General features: G+C 31.8%; 5 protein-coding genes across 6 annotated transcripts in view; 2 read left to right on the top strand and 3 right to left on the bottom strand.

The window, feature by feature from the left end:
- LOC127067147 (uncharacterized) overlaps positions 1-17,716 on the top strand; it is a 93,301-nt gene that overhangs the window by 1,434 nt on the left and 74,151 nt on the right. The gene's annotated exons all lie outside the window — the stretch shown is intronic.
- Positions 246-4,029, bottom strand: LOC127067149 (uncharacterized). The gene is given in 1 exon segment (XM_051001754.1): positions 246-4,029. A coding segment is annotated over 1 exon segment (1,647 nt). The 5' UTR covers positions 3,718-4,029; the 3' UTR covers positions 246-2,070.
- Positions 4,148-6,974, top strand: LOC127067150 (zinc finger protein 880-like). 2 transcript variants are annotated; one of them, XM_051001756.1, is made up of 4 exons: positions 4,148-4,728; positions 4,828-5,601; positions 5,703-6,053; positions 6,126-6,974. In XM_051001756.1, the coding sequence occupies exons 1-4, from the start codon at positions 4,534-4,536 to the stop codon at positions 6,258-6,260; spliced, it is 1,455 nt and encodes a 484-aa protein (XP_050857713.1). In that variant the 5' UTR covers positions 4,148-4,533; the 3' UTR covers positions 6,261-6,974. The 2 variants fall into 2 exon arrangements, with proteins under 2 accessions (XP_050857713.1, XP_050857712.1); XM_051001755.1 differs by having other exon boundaries at positions 4,150-4,728; positions 5,703-6,974.
- On the bottom strand, positions 8,106-10,523 carry LOC127067155 (uncharacterized). Its single transcript, XM_051001764.1, has 2 exons — positions 10,385-10,523; positions 8,106-9,544 (listed from the first exon to the last, which is right to left on the bottom strand). The coding sequence occupies exons 1-2, from the start codon at positions 10,418-10,420 to the stop codon at positions 8,936-8,938; spliced, it is 645 nt and encodes a 214-aa protein (XP_050857721.1). The 5' UTR covers positions 10,421-10,523; the 3' UTR covers positions 8,106-8,935.
- On the bottom strand, positions 12,209-16,265 carry LOC127067152 (uncharacterized). The gene is made up of 4 exons (XM_051001761.1): positions 15,833-16,265; positions 15,119-15,199; positions 14,376-14,968; positions 12,209-13,134 (listed from the first exon to the last, which is right to left on the bottom strand). The coding sequence occupies exons 1-4, from the start codon at positions 15,875-15,877 to the stop codon at positions 12,750-12,752; spliced, it is 1,104 nt and encodes a 367-aa protein (XP_050857718.1). The 5' UTR covers positions 15,878-16,265; the 3' UTR covers positions 12,209-12,749.

The following is a 17,716-nucleotide window of genomic DNA, read 5'->3' as shown; positions in this document are numbered from 1 at the left end:
ATTATTATTATTATTATTATTATTATTATTATCATCATCATCATCATCATCATCATCATCATCATCATCATCATCATCATTATTATATACGTATCTTAAAAATTTTGATTAAGTTATTTAATTAAGTAATCGATTACATTGTTTGCTGCAAGAACGAATAATAATTATGATAAGGTCACACTTATTATTTATATAATATATAATATATAATTATATTAATTAGATTTATTTTTGAAAATGCTTACTTTGCGTGCGTGAGTACGTGCGTATGATGTGTGTGTATGTAATTTTGTTTTAAGGATAAGGTTACTTTAAGTTTCTATAATAATATCACGTACTCGATGTACGTAAACAATATGGCGATTTACGCCATTAGAAAAATAGTAAAATATGTAGCATCTTAAAAAAAGAGAAAAAGAAAAAAAAACAGATGACCTTGTTGAAATTTCCTCTACGTCTCTACCCACGTAAAAAGTATTTACGTAACGTTACGTCCCTCTCTATATCATTCCAGTCTTATATATATATATATTTTTTTTTACATATTATCACAAAAAAAAACGAAAATATTGTATGTCAGATGGATAAAATTTTTGCTGCAGCCTATATAAGTGCGTATAAGTATATACGTATAGTAACAAACTTTCTAATTAATTTTATCTCTTGGAAATTTCATTCATAATTCTTTTTTTTTTTCTTTTTTATTTCTCGAATTCTTTTTTAAATATATACACGTCATTATCATATATATATTTTTTCTTCGTTAATATTAGTAAGTGAATTGGATCAAAAGTGAAGAAGAAAAAATATAAGGATCAATTAGAAAAAATAGGAAATGATCGACTAGCGTAGATTCGATGCTATGATAAATAGAAAATACACGATAGTAATCTTCATAGCTGAATTCTTTGTTTTTTTTTCGATCGAAAGGTACAGAACGATTTTTATTTAAATGATTGTATTAGCTCCCTAACTATATTTTTAAAATTAGAGACGAGCTATCGATAAATTTTACAATCGTTTTTATATAATCGAACGAAGATCGTTAAATTTTTTTTGTAGTGTTATTGTATCATTTCTACAATCATTATTTATAATGATTAATACAATGTAAGAATTTAATCAATCTTTTTAATTTTAATTACACGCTCTGATTTTTTTTTTGACAATCTGAACTTGTAAAATTTCGAACGTGTCTTATATTTCTTTCTCGCGTTAGCGTCTTTGATATTTTTTTCATGGATTGATGATGTAAATTATATATAAAAAAAAAAGGTAGATTTGATCATTGATTATAGAAAAATTTATAAAATAAAATTTTTATTACTATGTTACAATGTATAGTAATGATAGAATTTATCTTGATAAATAATTACGCGTTCGTTCTGCCGTTTTAATATAAACGATGAATTTCGAGATGCTTATCGAGAAATTTTACAATCATTTTGATACACGCGAGCGTTAAGATTTGGAAATAATTAATACGTATAATCGTAAAAAAGAGGTTTTTTACGAGCGTATTCATTAAAGTAATGAGGTAAGATGAGAAAGGAATCTTGAATTTTTTTTTTATTTTTTGTATTTTTGTATTTTTTTTTTTTTATACGAGACATAGAGTAAGATAAAATCTGAACGATGATCTACAGATAATTTATGATACATAAAAACGATCGTTATTTATTTACAAGTATTTTGTAGACAATTATAATATTACTTAATTGTTTTATTAAATACGATCACTTTCATCATAACGATGAAAATCAGTCTTTGAACTCTGTGCTTAAACTTTGAAAAAAAAAAGTAGAATAAATAAATAAAAGAATAAAAAAATAAGTCTTAATATCTTATAGAGAAAATTATTACCATTAACGTGAACAATGATTTGAATGATCAATAAAATCATAAATTACTATGTTTTGGTCCATTAAGAAAACTTGATTAAAAAATGATTGCTAAGATGTTTAGATAAAAATTATTTTCTGTACTTTTAAAAACGAATATATATATATATATTAGAAATCGTATAGTTTACCTAAGAGAAAAAATTATTTAAACTATAAAAATACTTCGTTAAGGAAGTTTCTTTTGGTATTTTAACGCCAAGCTGTTTAATACCGGACGAGGTTTAGAAATACCAAGATCTATGGCATGTCCGGTTAATGGACAACTTTGGCAACGTTTTTTCTTGTAATTTGTGTTGCAAGCACTCTTCTCTTGTCGTACTATATATCTAGGGAAGTAATGAACGCGTTTCTTTTGTACCGTTGCACAGGGTGGCATCGTTACGACTAAATCTTTTTTATGAATCCTTTTAACAGGCTCTGCAAAAAGTCGATCGTTCAACATATATTGTTGTAACGATCCTGAAGATTCCGATGACATAAGTGTTTGACTTGATCCATGAGTATCAAAATAATTTTGTTCACGAAATTTTCTTAATTCCCTAACTTCATTACCCGAAGATCTTGCAGTTTTTCTTTGACTATCTTTGTCATACGTCGAGGACCATTTTTTTGGCTCTCGATAATCTGCTTCGTAATCTTTCGGATAAACACGATATGTTCCCAATTCTTTTTTTTCCAAGTCTTTGGTACATTTGTCTACTTTACTTTTATGACACTGACAGTCTAAAGTGGATGATCTTAAGGTTTTTTTATTTTCAGAAGATGATCTTGAAGTAGGTTTTTCTTTACGTCCTTCCGGTATATATTTTTTCGAAGAAATAGTTCTCTTTGCAAGAAACTTTGTTTTAGATGGTTTCCTCAAAGGCACTTGAATGCCTTTGCTTACTTTTTGTATAACTTCTTCCTGATTTTGTTCTTCCTCATCTGTCACAGAATTTGATACTCTTTGGATAGAATCCAATTTGTCAAAGTCGATGATATTAGACTTGCTAATTGTATCAGGGGTAAATTTTGATTGAGTATCTGTATCCGTTAAATTTGAAGTCTTATCGGTTCTTAGCTTGTGATAGTACGACGACCTTGGACAAGTATCAGGACAATCACCCAAAGATACATCTTTTAGAACAGAAACTTTTTTTTGAACGTTGCGAAGAAATTGAGATTGGGGATAGTAATTGATTTTTTGTACTCTTCTGATGGTTTCGCAACTAATGGGAGGTGATAATGTGTCTTGTATATTATTTTCATTTATAGGCAACGATGCTTGACAAATATGATTTTTGTAATAATTACAAGGTGGATTAGGTTTATGTATGATTTTTGAAGAATGAGGTTGTATCTTTTTCATTTCAACATTGCAATAGCATTCTTTCACCGGCTTTCTCTTTACTACGTATGAAGAATGCGAACGGGATACATTTTTTGACGGTATAACTATTCTTTCTAAAGGTCGCATGTTAGAAACCGATGTACACATTTGATCCTTGTTTTCAAATTGACGATCCAAGTGCAAAAGATCTTTAACAGCACTGGAATCATTCCTCAAGTTCCATATCTCTTTTTGATTTTTTAAATGAGAATTCTGTCTTCCTAATGGTCTGTAAACAAAAGCTATAAATATCGCTTGTTAATTCAAGGATATATTGCATTCGGTAGTTATCTCCTTCAGGAATAGTACTAACGAATTCTGTAAATACGATCTTTTAATCTCATTATTGATTTTCTCAGAATTTTTTTTGGTAAAAGCTAGTAAGGTTCTGCTCCTCTTACGTAAGACATCTAAGAATAGTGTAGTATCTTTATCCATGTACATACAATTTTTTTATTACCTACATTCTTATCTGTAGGTCAAAGTTGAAAGCAAATATATGGCAATTGCCATGATCTCTTTAATGTACATTTTATTTGAAAGTAGAATAAACACCGAAGGAATAAATTTTCCTTCTAGATATTACAGATTTTACTGTATTTATTTAAAGAGACTTTTTCTAACATAATGTCGCAAACTGTACCATGTGATCACTCGAGTGAAAAATCGTGTTATCAACGGACGAATAAAAATATTTATACCACTCGGTAAACGAAGTGAAGTGCGTTTAGCGTCAACTATAAACAAAAAGAAACGCCACAGTTTGGCCAATATAAAGGAAGGAAAACTTTTCTGTGCGTTATGAATTTTTTTTTTTTTTTCGTTACGATGCAACGACGATAGTATTTGTGAAAATAATTTTGTTAAAAAGGAACATCGATTTTTGGATAAAATTTTTTGTAATACGCACGTGAGCTAACGGAGTCGTTGTGAATTTATCGTTATTTGATTTTGGCGCGCTTTTCTCGAATAGTATTTTAGAGCAGCCATGTTGGAACAGTTGTGTATAGGACGCGGCGTGCGTTTCGATGTATCTTCGTCTCTTAAGTTTTTTAATTTAATTATACTCATTATATTTTATATCGATACTTCGGCGTATAAGAAACATTTAATTTTGCTTTAATAATGAAAATGTGAGACTGAGAATCGTCTTATCGACGTACTCTTATTCGAAGTGTTCATTCGTTCGAATTAGAGGTTATAAACTCTCGCGTGTTATCATTTACGAACGCGCGCGACTTGTACTTTTTAAGAGAAAAGATGAATTTCTCTGGGAATAACAATATTCAAGGCACATTGCCTCAATTTTCCGAGCTAACATCGCGATCGAATTCTACTCCTAACGTTGAATTTAGTCATAACAGCAACAACAGTGGTGCATTACACTTACAAACAGTTCAAAGTTCTATTTACAGTACGGCTGCAGGATCGAATCAGAACAAGCAGCAGTTTCTCGTAAGTAATCGATATAAGATTTTCTTAATAACTTTTCTCTTCTTATATGTGAATACATACGTTGTATATAACCGCTCAATCGTTAACATTTCCTTTTAGGTAAACTCGCAGAATAAATACCCAGGGTCTTTATTCACTTGGCCGGATTCTAATACTCTTATGCAACTGTGCGAAAAGCAGGGTATACAAACAATTAACATTCCTAATTATAATCAGAGCAATGCTTCTCTACTAGGCGTCCAATCAAACGCTCTCCCAGTAAGAATCATACCTAATGTGTACTTACCTTCGACGTCGCAAATAGATACTCACAAGGAAGAGAATAAGACTGATAATGAAATGAGAAATTCTGATGAGCAACAAGCTGTTCAGTTAGTACAAGGTTCTAATATGGCCGAATATATTCAAAAGTTGCAAGCTACTACGCTGCCATTAACTTTACAACAATTAATAAAGTTACAATCTGAGCAAATGAAGAAAGAAAAAATAGAGGAAGAAAAACTGGAACATACACAAAACAATATTCTAAACATTCCTAGCGTATCGGTATTTAGAAATCCTCAGACACAAAATGGAAATAATTTCATGAATTCCGAACATATGATGATAACATTGAATCCTAACGATTTTAACGTCCACTTGGAATCGAATCAACAAGATAATGAAAGTAATAATGTACAGGTTGTAAAAGTAGAGCAACAAGTACAAACGGATTCACCAAAAGTGGAAAAGAAAATGAAGTTTCGAGCAAAAACCGGAGAAATCAAAATCAGCGTTGCTTTAGACGGTTCCAGAGTCTATTGCTGTCCGGAGTGCAATTTAGTTTTTCCTGAAAAATCCGAGATAGATCAGCACATACAAGCTCACATACAGGTAAAGGATTTTTTTTTATACCGTTGCAAGAAATATACTTGATCCCCCTCCTCTCCTATTATTTTCATTACCGTTTTTTTTTTCTTTCTTTCTTTCTCCAGGAACGAAAATATCAGTGCAAGGAGTGTGGAGCGATGCTAAAAAGAAAAGAGCATTTGGATCAACATATGCGTGGTCATTCGGATGAAAGACCTTATAAATGTCCTGTGTGTGAGAAAGCTTTTAAAAGGAATGAACATTTAACGAGACATTACGTTATTCATTCCGGTGATAAAAATTTTACGTGCACCGTATGTCAAAAGGCTTTTTCGCGGAAAGATCATTTGAATAAACATACTCAGACACATTTAGGCATTAAGAAGAGTAAAGGCAAGAAGGATGTATTTTTTATAGAACAAAAAGAACTTTTTGATAAAGCCGTCGAAGTATTGACAATGCCTAAACAACAAGAAGTAAGTCTTGTCGTAAAAGACGGTTCAATAAAACAAGATACTAATTTTCTTCATCATATTCATAATCTTCAGAAAGATCAAGTTCTCTTACACACTTTTTCATCGTTTAAAGAACAGTCTCTAAAAGAAGTAACGATACTTCAGCAACCACTTGTGAACATGAACGAAATCTTGCCGCAAAACACCAGGTACTTAATGCCTTCTTAGTCATAAACATAAGCGATATAGAATCGTAAGCAATAATTTGCTTAGAAAAAGGCTGTTTATGGAACGTGTTGAAATCAGCACAAATAGATAATCAATGGGATTTGCTATGGATCGAATACTTTGGTATACTTTCTCAATTTTGCGACCCTAAGTTTATCGTGATAGTAAATAGTAGGATAACGATGCAAGTATATTTTCTTGCATTTGTGAGATTTAGACGTCGTTGATTGATATCACCGAGAAAGTGATTTATTATTAAACGTCTATATTTCGATGTGATCTTTTTTGAAAGAGTTTTATGAAAGAGTACGAATCTGTTGAAACGTTTGAATGAAATGAATAGTCTTAAAAAGAGAAAAGAAGAAGAAGAAAAAAAAAAAAAGGGAAAAAGAAAAGAAGTATAAATGTTCAATGAATGATGCCTTAAAGTTCGCGATCATACGCGAACACACGCTGAAATATACAAGGTTGATTTCAATTTAATACACTGTCGCATCACAACCATTATATTATATTTTATCTGCGCATTATCGAGATATCGGATTAGATATTTTTTAGAAGTTGCCATTACAATGCAAGTAATCCGGATAATAGTACATGGACTACTTGTTTTATATATGTTAGTTTAATGAAATAAAACAAAACAAAAAATAGTTTCTTTTATCGATTCTAGTCTACAAAGACAACATTTAAGATAAACGTAATGCTAAAATAACGGGGGGAGTGTGGGGAGGAGGGGGAGGGGTGGGATTTTAAAAATACGATTACAAAGCATAAACGCTTTGTGTATTTTATTTTGATTTTGATTTTATGTTTTTAACGATAATAACGATCGTCTTTAATTAAGAAAATCACTCGATCAATCTGCCATTAAGGATGTGTTCTGATATAAATGGAGTACCATCTCAAGTACACAATTAATCTGTACATAGACATAATTTATTATGCGTTATTGAAAAAAATATTTGATAGTAGTTCAGTGTTTCAAATCTGATCTCCTCGATTCGTCCTTAGACATTAATGTAATCAACCGTATAAACAATTTAAAGACATTCGCCGGCCGTTGATCGACTACTCAATCCCTTTAAAATTAGCCATATAAGATATAGTTTCTTTTTTTTTTTTTTTCCAAATACTATTCTAATATTCGTTTCGTGTGTTTTATTACGACTCTATGAAGGCTGATATTGCATAATGATTGTTTATATGAGCGAATCTCTCACCATAAGCAAATACGACTCTCGATTAATTATAACAAAATTGTTCAGTTAGAACGTTATTTTTTGTATTGATCTATATTGATCATTACAGCTCTATATCTATCAGTATAAATAGTCGAGATAGGTATCTATTTATTCCGAAAAAAAATAAATACATTGCTTTCGTCGTAAATAGAATTTAGATGATTAAAGAAAGGGAACAACGATTCGTAGATTTTTAACAAGTTTATATACGTATGACTACATGCTTCTTTTTCGAAAGATTTTTTTAATTCGAGGATCAAAGTATTTGCATATGCGATAGGTTGAAATTGGCTCGTATAATTTTGATATCCTTGATCGATTAAGAGACACTTCGGAGAATAAATATTGTAATCTCGAAGAATTTTAATTAAGAACTTCAGAAACGTTTTTCATTATCAAATATAGATTACATATTTTCTTCGAAGTGCCTTCTTACATGCGAGTACTTCCAATTAAACGACAGACTTATAACGAGTCTGCTTCGTATAAATATTCTTATACTTATACAAACATTATTAATTATAAATAATAATCGTGAGATATTGGCTACGATGCTATGTGCCGTTATCGCGCGTTATCATAGAACCAAAGACTTTAGGTGTATGGTGTATGTGAGGTTAGCAGTATTTTATTAGCATCTCTTTCATTGTCTCTTTTTGATCGGTTTACTTTTATTTTTTTTCTTTTCTTTTCTTTTTCTTTTTTTCCTTTTTTATTCCATTCGCTTGGTTTTCCTTTTCTTTTCTTTTCTTTTCTTTTCTTTCCTTTCCTTTCCTTTCCTTTTTTTTCCTTTTTCCTCGTTTAAATCTTAAAACTGATTTTATTATATACTTCCAAAGATGCATGACTGTAGGGACTAGCGTCGTCTAATCGCGTACACCTTTCTTAAGGTCTGACGAATTTCATTCATGTCGATAAAAATTCACAGTACCGTGTTAATCGAGAATAAGATTATTATTGTATAGTGTAATAGATAGAGTGGGCGTGCCAAAAACAAAATAAAACAAAACAAAAAGAAAGAAAGAAAGAATAAGATATGAAGAAGAAAGAGCGACGCATGTATTTTTCAGACCGAAATATTTTTCAATAAAAGAAATTTAGAGAGTACAGTTTTATCCATTCCGATCTCCGTTATTTATTCATTTATTTGTGTATTTATTTATTAACGTACAAGTAATTGTTTGTATTATTACAGCCGACGTGACTGAACGGAGGAGATAAGTGGGTATAAAAATATTGTAACATTTCGTTCATTAATTCTAATTATCTAACTAACTATAAAAATTATTTCAAATAATACAAAAAAAAAAAAAAAAAAAGAAGAGCAAACGAAGCAACAAAAACGATATGACTTTTATGTCGCTTTTTTTTTCTTCTTTTTTTCAGTTGAGAATAAAAATAGTCCGAGTATATTCGTGTATGCCATTGACCCTAATAAAGCGTGTAATTACTATGAATGGCTCTCGTAAGTTTCGCGTAGATTCCGTAGGAAAGTCCTAGAAGAGAGCCAAGCCACTCGACGAAATGACGACCGAGAGTTGTTGGAAATTGTAGACCGGTTGCCGGGGTTATGAATTCGACGTCGTCGTCCTTTTTATGTTCGTTTTCCTCGTCGAATTCTAATGGCATCAAAGGTTCCAATTGTTCCAATGGTTCCAATGGTTGAAGCTCTTCGAATCTATCATACCTTGGTGCGTCGTAAAGAGTTTTTATTCTCGTTTGATACACTGGTTCCTTCGTCGTGGTTTGCGTATTTAATTTCGTTATTTCCAAATTCGAATTGATCGGATTTTTCCAGATTAATTTGAATGCCTCTACGTCAGGATTTGGCGCGTCCTTCGGCAATATTTTTTCTACGTTACTGTTGCTACCATTGTCCGTTTTGCGAAAGACGAAATTATAAGTTGCACGTAATTTTCCAAATAATTTGTCAAATAGTTTCGTCTCGTTATTGGCTTCTCGATGATCGTTAACGTGTATTTCCTCGATAGGAAATAATTTTGTTATTTGCGGCTTCGTTTGTACTCTCGTTGACAGGAGCTGTCGGAATATGATAATGAAATTATTTATTTTTTGAATTGAAATTAACAATTTTTTTTTATAGATATGTGCATATGTTCTTGCGCGGATTTGCATTCGTCTTACTTCTTCTTTGCTTTCTTCAACCCTTACGCGCTTATATATATATATCTACTTTAGTCGAATTCGCGGTAAAGTGAAAAGTGAAGTTTGCGCGTGCGCGACTCGAACGCCATTTTGCCCCGATTCATAGTAAGTATTTGTAATTAGCGTCACTCTTACGAAGCACGTTGACGCGCGCTCTTCGTAGCTAATACAGTCGTTAGAATTCACAAGGGTTATTCTCGAATTACCTTTTTTTTTTATATCTCATATTACGAAATCAGACGTGCAAATTGTCAAGAATTGATATTTATGTCAACTTTGGAATTTTTATCGTCGCGATTTCGCTCATCCTATTTTTTGGATGTTCCTTTTTATTAAGGTTTTTTTTTCTAGGAAAATTTTTTCACACAGAATATATTTCGAAATGTTGATCAATACGTATAATTCGATTTAGAAACACTTGATAAATTGGATCTCCGTACGCAGGAACCTTCGCGTAGACAATCGATATTATTTACCATATCAAATTTGGCGTAAGAATTATTAGTATACAGTATAATTAATATCGTAAAATATCGTCGAGCTAATAATCTGCGCTTAGTTTTTCTTTTCTTCTTCTATCTTTGTGAAATTTCTTGTTTTCACAAAAAATTTCTTATCCATTCAATTATCGGTTATTATTGATTTCGATGATAACGTTCACAAGAAATTATATTCTTTCAAAATTTTATTATCGTAAACAATAAGTTTACTTACGCAAAGAAGCAAGCAGTATCCCAGCGAGATATTCATTTTGTTATTTATTTATTTATTTTCTTTTTTTGTGTATCGTTCAATGCTCAATTTTTGTCTAACGCAATTTTCTACGCCCACACTCGATAGCTTGTACTGTCGACTGAAGACCATCATCAATTTCAAAATCAATTTATACCTGCTTTCAAACCAAGGGCGTAAAAACCGATCGTCGATAATACAACGATGAAACGCATATCTGTTGTCTTAGCCGGCGACTTTGCGTATTGGACACATCAATTGACACAGAATTAGTCAATACATCGTTTGGCAAGTCAGAGCACGTATCGATGCGCTTGACTCTTTGCCAACTCATAATCCAGTGAGCATTAAACAATATCGATCTCTGGATTGGACGGTGGGTCAAGGTGATTTTTGAAAATAAGATAGAATCGTTTGAATCGTAATTTTTTTAATTTCTTTTTTATCTGTTTTTAGTCGATCTCTCTCATTCTCTCTGTTTCTCCCTTTCTTTTTCTATAAGGGTGATTAAAAACATTTAAAAACTTGTTCGTTTTTATGAATATCGGTATAGCTTTGAATCATATATCTGTGTGTATATATATATATATTTTTTTTTTCGTTTCTTAGAACCAATCTGAAGTTTTAGACGATGACATTTTTATTAGACAATGCTTTCGAACAATCGTTATTAATATGTAAGATATGAGTCAATCGTGTACGAGACGTTTTATGCAAGTATACGTCTTATATGTTATCTCTTGAGAAATTTTTGACGGTATTATTTTTGAAGAGTATATAATGCGATTATGATAGAAAAGATTTATGATATATAGGATAAACGTTTAGACAGCGATGACGTACGGACGTGAAATATCGAACGAGAGGAATAGGATGCCTTTTTACGAAAAGCAGATGTTTCGAAGATGTTTACTTACTTTCTCTCGCTGAAAGGCGAAACGTTCTTCTGAAAGTAGCAGCGACTTAAAACTTAATAGAATATTGATAAAAGGATAACGTATAAAAAAAAATATATATATATATAAAGTTACGATATATTCGAGATTTATGATAGAAATTATTTATACAAAACGTTAGACAAATAGATTTAATTATATCGAACGAATACAATTGTTCGCAAATTTGACGAGTTAGATAATTTTCTAATTAACTTTTATCGAAAATAATAATATATATCTAACATATGATATATCTGATATACGATGTACATATCTAATAATCATAATAACGATAATAATAATAATAATAATAATATTAATAATAATGAAATAATAATTTCGTTCGCAGATACCCATAGGGTATTTAAACATATAGAAACGAAACGAAATTGGCAGAGGTCTATATATAAAATAAAAATTAAAAAAAAAATAGAGACAAAAAAGAAAGAAAAAGAAAAAAGAAATGTCGGAAAGGAATAGCTTAAAAAAAATTGATCAGCAGCTTTCGGACTTATGCATTGCATGCATTCTGCCATAAAATGTCGAGAAGCACCAGAATAATTTTCGTTTCCCTAACCAATTTGTTTCCCGGTCACGAAGGGACACTAATTCGCAGTAGCCTAGATCAAAATCCTATCATTTTTCTCTGGACGAGTTTTAATGTACTTTCTTCTTTTTTTTTTTCTTTTACTTTTTTTTTCTCATTCTTTCTTTCTTTCAGTAACCACAGACAGATGGTCGAAATGATTCGGATCACGTTCCAGCCCTTTGTCATTTTCGATGAAACACATTAAATAGGCGCTTGCTCTCGACAGGCTGACTTTAATCTTCTTCGTTTTCTTTTACTTTTTTTCTTTTCTTTTCTCTCTTTCTTTATTTTTTTGCTTTAATTTTTCTCTTTAATCTTACTATTTGATAAATTTATTAAATTTTGATCTGTTAACCTCACGCACGGAACAGGGCAGAAGTATTTGCGATGATCGATGAAAGTGAATTTATGAGAATATATTTTGATTAAAAATAAAATGGTTAGTGAGAGTGAAGAGGAGGAGAAGGAAGAATAGTAAGGGGTAGCGATGATGGTGGTGAGGGATGGATATTCTAAATTAATGAATCGTAAAATATAGAGAATTGAGCTATATATTAAATTTTTCCTTCTCTCTCTCTCTCTCTTTCTCTTTTAATTGAACCGATCGCGAGAATCGAATGATTTACTCGGCTTTAAAAACATTTTATTTTTAATCGAAGAGAATTGAAGTTTCATTTCGAATAATTAACTCCCATCGTTCCGCCGATTAACAGCTTTTAATGATCGTCGTCTATTAATTAATATTCGACCATTTAATCAACTTTTTATTCTTCTTCTTCCTTAGGAAAAAAAAAAGAAGAAGAAGAAGAAATAGAGCAGTTTAAAAAAAGGAGAACCGAAGAGGCAACAGTTTTCTAAGATCGTTGCTAAGTAAACTGGCAGGTTCTTCGAGATCTCGTATTACGAGTTTTGTCCTGTTCTTGGCATCTTCCCTGGTGAGTTCGTTCCTTTCAAGGACCTTGTCCAATAACTTCTTCAATTGCGGTCCTATACCACCTTCGGCCGATGTATCGAGCACCTGCAGGACTTCGTCAGAATATCCAAAGTACTTACCATAACCCTGCTTCCTAGCATCCTTCCCAAGGGCATCGTAGAGCGAAGCTAGTTGTACCAAAGATGCCCTAGGTTCTGCTTTGACACGTTTTAAGTAGTTGCTCAGACTCGGCCTTGGTACTTGTGTCACTTTTTCACCTAGCATCGTGAACCTGCGAAGGTGAGATAAGTCTAGAATTCTTCATCTTTTTCTACTCTTTTCTTTTTCTTCTGCTGCCTGGGGACTCGTTAAGCTCTCGAGAAACGACATCGTTAACGAGCATCTTCTTTTCTTTTCATTTTTTTTCTTTCTTTTTTTTTCTTTTTTTTTTTTTTTTTTTTTTTATATATAGGACCCACACATTTTTCATCGCTTTATAAGCTTTGTTAGAATTTTTTTTTTTTTTTTTATCGATATTATTACAGAAAACATAGGATATGATCCGAAATGATTTTTAGAATTTCACAAGAATTTTTAATTCCACTCTTTTACGAGACTCTTTAATGGCTTCATGGCTAATTATCTTTTCTCTCTTTTTTTATTTTTTTTCCTTTTCTTTTCTTTTCCGAATCGTGGAAAATCACAAGCTTCAGATTTTTTGTTTCCTTTTTTTTTCTATTTTATTTTTTATTTTTATTTATATATAATCAGGAAAAGAAAGAAATCAGAGAGGTAGAAAAGCGTAATTTATGTTTGTAAAAAAAAAAAAAAAAGAAACTTTTCGGATACTTTTATATCACGCTCCATCGAATAAGAAAAATCTATAACACATGGCGTATTCGAATATACGTATGATCCAAATACGTCGTATTGAAACGAAGCGAAGAAAAGAAGACGTCGCGTCGATTTTTATTGGTCGTTCGTTGGTTGGTTTTCGTGGGTAGGAATGAGCACTATGATAGATATTTCATCGTGTTCGACTGAGGCAATCCCGTGGAAACGCGTGAAAGAGTATGAGAAATCGATTTATAGCAGTTAGACTCGTAATATCCTGCACTTCTCGATAAATGGAATAAACCTTCTTCGTCTTCTTCATCTTCATCTTCTTCTTCTTTTTCTTTTTCTGTTTCTTCTTCCTCGAGCAAATCATGCGACATCAATCAATCTTCTTTTACTAACCGTTCCTTATATTTACAATTTCTTTGCTACTTCAAATTACTTTTCATTAAACGAAGAATCATTAATTACTCAAAGTATTAAGTACCGTTACTACCACCACTTTAAAAGATTTTAGTCATCATCAATTTTTTCATTTCTTTTTTTCCCACCGAGAGCCCATTTTGAATAAATCGATTCCTTCTTTATCTCTTCCTATATTCCTAATAATGACTTTTTTAATCGGACGAATTATTAAATACTTGATTCTAAACGATTAGTAGTTACAATAATCAAAAAAAAAGAAAATGTACTTACCTGTTCTCATCATCCTCTTCTTCGATCTTCTCCATTTTATAATTATCATTGTTATCATCGTTTCCGTCATCGTAGATATCGGTCGACGTCGGTTTTAATATTTCATAAATCCCTTCGACTATGCTATCGATGCTCGGTTGGTCTTTTATTTTGGTATCTTTCGAAAGTGTTCCTCGCGTTGTCGGAGGAACATCTTTGGTATCGACGTTTGATTTCTCTTCATTTATTTCTGGAAGCTCTTGATTCATTTCTTTAACCTGTTCGACCGTTTCAGGTCTTTCGTAATTCGTTTCCGGAGTTGCATAATTCATTTCCGGCGTTTCCTCGTGAGTTTCAGGCAATTCTTGATGTCGATCATCTATTATACTTGTCAAAGTTGAAACGTATTCGACGTTAGTTAATATTTTGTCGTTTTTAATCATTTCCGTAACAGTTTCAGCCATTTCCATTATTTCCGTTTCCTTAAAATTATCCTCGATCATGGACAACGTTGTTCCTTGATTCGTTTCAATAATAGAAGAGGAAATACTCGTAGTATGAGTTGTTTCCTCTGTTTGAATAGCTTTTAGTTGTTCAACCGCATGGAAAATAACCTGAATATAAAGAATTCGTTTGTTACATTGAACGAATCGATGAGAATAATTCATTTGATTTTTTTATCTTTTTTTTCTCTCTCTCTCTTTCTCCTCCTTTCTCTCTCTCTCTCTCTTTTTTTTTTAATCGTTTGAAAACCATACACCCACCTGCATAGCTGCCGGAAGATAGGCATTCGAATAGACTGGCTTTGAAAAAGTTGGTGGTTTCCTAGCTACCGCAGCGAATGCCTGAAAAAAATGCGAAATTGAAAATTGCGAAATTGAAATTGAAATTCGTATGTATAATACACACACACACACATATATATATTACTTTTAATTAATGCTTTCATTGAAATTGGAAACGTAGTCAGTTCGCTTCGACGGTAACTTCGTTAATTAGCGTTCTCTCTTTTATTTCCGTCGTTTTATTTACATTCAAGTCACTTTGATGAATTATACGGGTAATTACTGTAGATTGGATCGAAGTCTTATATCTTATATATTTTTTTTTCTTTCTTTATTTCAAAGGGTTCGCGAAAAAATAGAGAAGAAACAATTCAATCGAATTTTTCATACACGTGCTTCAGAGATGCAAACTTTCGAATTAATAAACTGTTTTAATCTTACATATGTATGTATATTTACTAAATGATCAATGATCGATCGAATTATTTACGGAGAAAAAAGTCTAATTATGATTCACGCGCTTTGTCGTATCTACCATAATACACATACGTACATCATACATATATCTATACATACATACATACATATATACATACGTATATACACGTATACATGCATGCACGAATTAAAAGAGGAAACTCTTGTTGGAACTTAATTACGTTCATTAGCCGAGTCACGTAGTTAAAAGCTTACCTCTCGTAGAAAGAGTAGAACTAGCAAACGGTGGATTAGCCTCATCTTTCGGTGGATTATGTTCTCTCGATCTTTTCTTTTTTTCTTATTATTTTTTTCCTTCCTATCTTTTTTTCTTTTTCTTTCTTTCTTTCTTTTATTCGTTTGTTGTATTTTTTTGTTCTCTTTTTAAAAAGACCGATGATCTATTTCTTTCTTCTTTCCGTTTTTCTCACTCGACAAATTTTAAGTATTTGATTTATATATACATATATATATATATATCTCGCGTTAAAAACGATCTATCGATCTTCGATAATCGTAAACAAATTGTTATCGTTATTCCTTCGTAGTTCGTCTTTTCTTCGGAGGCTTACCGACGAGCGTTGGAAAGAGACTGGTCTCGAAAAGTCTTGGTAACGGTTCCAGGTCGTCCTCGGCCACGACTCTATACGCACATCTACATTCTCTCCTCGTATAAACTCTTTGATTTTCGTCTTCTTCTTCTTCTTCTTCTTCTTCTTCCTTCTCCTTCTTCTTCTTCTTCTTCATTTTTCTTTTTCCATCGTCCTCTTCCTTCTTCTTTATCCTTTTAATCCATGTCTCATAGTTTTTATTTAGATTTCTTTAATTTGTCGTTATCGTCATCGTCAAGAACGCTCAACGCAGCTCGTTAATTGCACCAATTAACGAACTCGATATAAGGATATATTTAATAAGATAAGGATATAGATAATGATGAAATGTGACTTTGAACGAACGGACGAATCGAGCCAATTTTATATATTATTAAATATCAAGCTAGAGTAAAAAAAAAACTCTTGGGTAAAACGATCGACGAGTGCCGATATACGATCGTGACACTTAAATTAAATCGTTCTATTTGTTATTCCAGGTGCGTCTTGGTTAACTCAGAACGATGCACGCTTTCTTTGCATCGAATGAATCGAGTGAATTCATTCGATTCATTCGAGATTATATTCGATGATTTTTCTTCCTCGTGCGTTATGTTTTTCAGATCTTTCTATGTCGCGCTTATTCTAAGTGCAATACTTATCTTTTCTTTTTTTTTGCTTTTATTTTCTCTTCCTTTGATATCTCCGATACAATTATTATTTGTTGATAATCGTTACTTTGTTTTTTATTACGAGTCTTTTTTTGCGAGTACTTTGTTTCCTTTTTTCTTCTTTTTTTTTTTCCATCGACAACCCCCTCCATCCGATCTTTCTCTTTTTCTTTCCTTTTTTTTTCTTCTTTCATTTTTTCTTTTTCCTTTTTTTTTTTTTTGTTTTGTAATTCGACTCAAATACAACTACGTTAATTTTATTCTCCCCATCCGCGGGATCGTGTAGCTAGATTTAAATACCGCCAACTCGTCGTCCTGCCTGGTAAATTGAACTTCGAATTTATTATTCATTAGGCGAGAGCTGTTGGCTTTAAAAAGAGCTGAGCTTCACGGTTTTCTTACGTCGCTGTTAAGTAAGAGAGAAAAAGAAAGAGAGAGAGAGAGGGAGACAGAAATAAAGTTTCGCCTTTTCCCCTACATTTGCAATTAAAAACAAAACAAAACAAAACAAAACAAAAAAAAAGAAGAAATACGTAATTCGTTCGATCGTATAATTTCTCTTCGTTTAAGAGATCTTATGTATGTCAGGGTCGTACCTATTACAATACTTTGGAGTCCGATCCTTCGTGACGCCTATCTTTGTTTTATTTTTTATCTTTCAGATACATCGTATCTTTTTCTTTCTTCTTCTTCTTTTTTTTTTTTTTTTTTTTTTCTTAATGACAATTCCTTATCGAGATATTCGAGACTTGTCAGAGACGAAAGGAAAGAGAGAGAGAGAGAAAAGAGTCGTATAGATGGAAATGGTGAAAAGGAAAATTAACAAAGAGAATGAAATT

The sequence above is a fragment of the Vespula vulgaris genome, chromosome 10 (assembly GCF_905475345.1).
Source record: "Vespula vulgaris chromosome 10, iyVesVulg1.1, whole genome shotgun sequence".
Lineage (NCBI taxonomy): Eukaryota > Metazoa > Arthropoda > Insecta > Hymenoptera > Vespidae > Vespula > Vespula vulgaris.
Note: the sequence above shows the minus strand (reverse complement) of the source record. Positions and strands in the feature narration are given on the sequence as shown.

What these genes read in the sequence shown, in the direction of transcription:
- LOC127067150 (XM_051001755.1), top strand. Translation starts at nt 4,534, where the DNA reads ATGAATTTCTCTGGGAATAACAATATTCAAGGCACATTGCCTCAATTT. An exon ending in AGAACAAGCAGCAGTTTCTC is followed by an intron (nt 4,729 to 4,827) that starts GTAAGTAATCGA and finishes ATTTCCTTTTAG; the next exon opens with GTAAACTCGCAGAATAAATA. An exon ending in ACATACAAGCTCACATACAG is followed by an intron (nt 5,602 to 5,702) that starts GTAAAGGATTTT and finishes TTCTTTCTCCAG; the next exon opens with GAACGAAAATATCAGTGCAA.
- LOC127067155 (XM_051001764.1), bottom strand. Translation starts at nt 10,420, where the DNA reads ATGAATATCTCGCTGGGATACTGCTTGCTTCTTTGC. An exon ending in GATACTGCTTGCTTCTTTGC is followed by an intron (nt 9,545 to 10,384) that starts GTAAGTAAACTT and finishes ATATTCCGACAG; the next exon opens with CTCCTGTCAACGAGAGTACA.
- LOC127067152 (XM_051001761.1), bottom strand. Translation starts at nt 15,877, where the DNA reads ATGAGGCTAATCCACCGTTTGCTAGTTCTACTCTTTCTACGAGAG. An exon ending in TTCTACTCTTTCTACGAGAG is followed by an intron (nt 15,200 to 15,832) that starts GTAAGCTTTTAA and finishes CATTTTTTTCAG; the next exon opens with GCATTCGCTGCGGTAGCTAG. An exon ending in ATCTTCCGGCAGCTATGCAG is followed by an intron (nt 14,969 to 15,118) that starts GTGGGTGTATGG and finishes CTTTATATTCAG; the next exon opens with GTTATTTTCCATGCGGTTGA.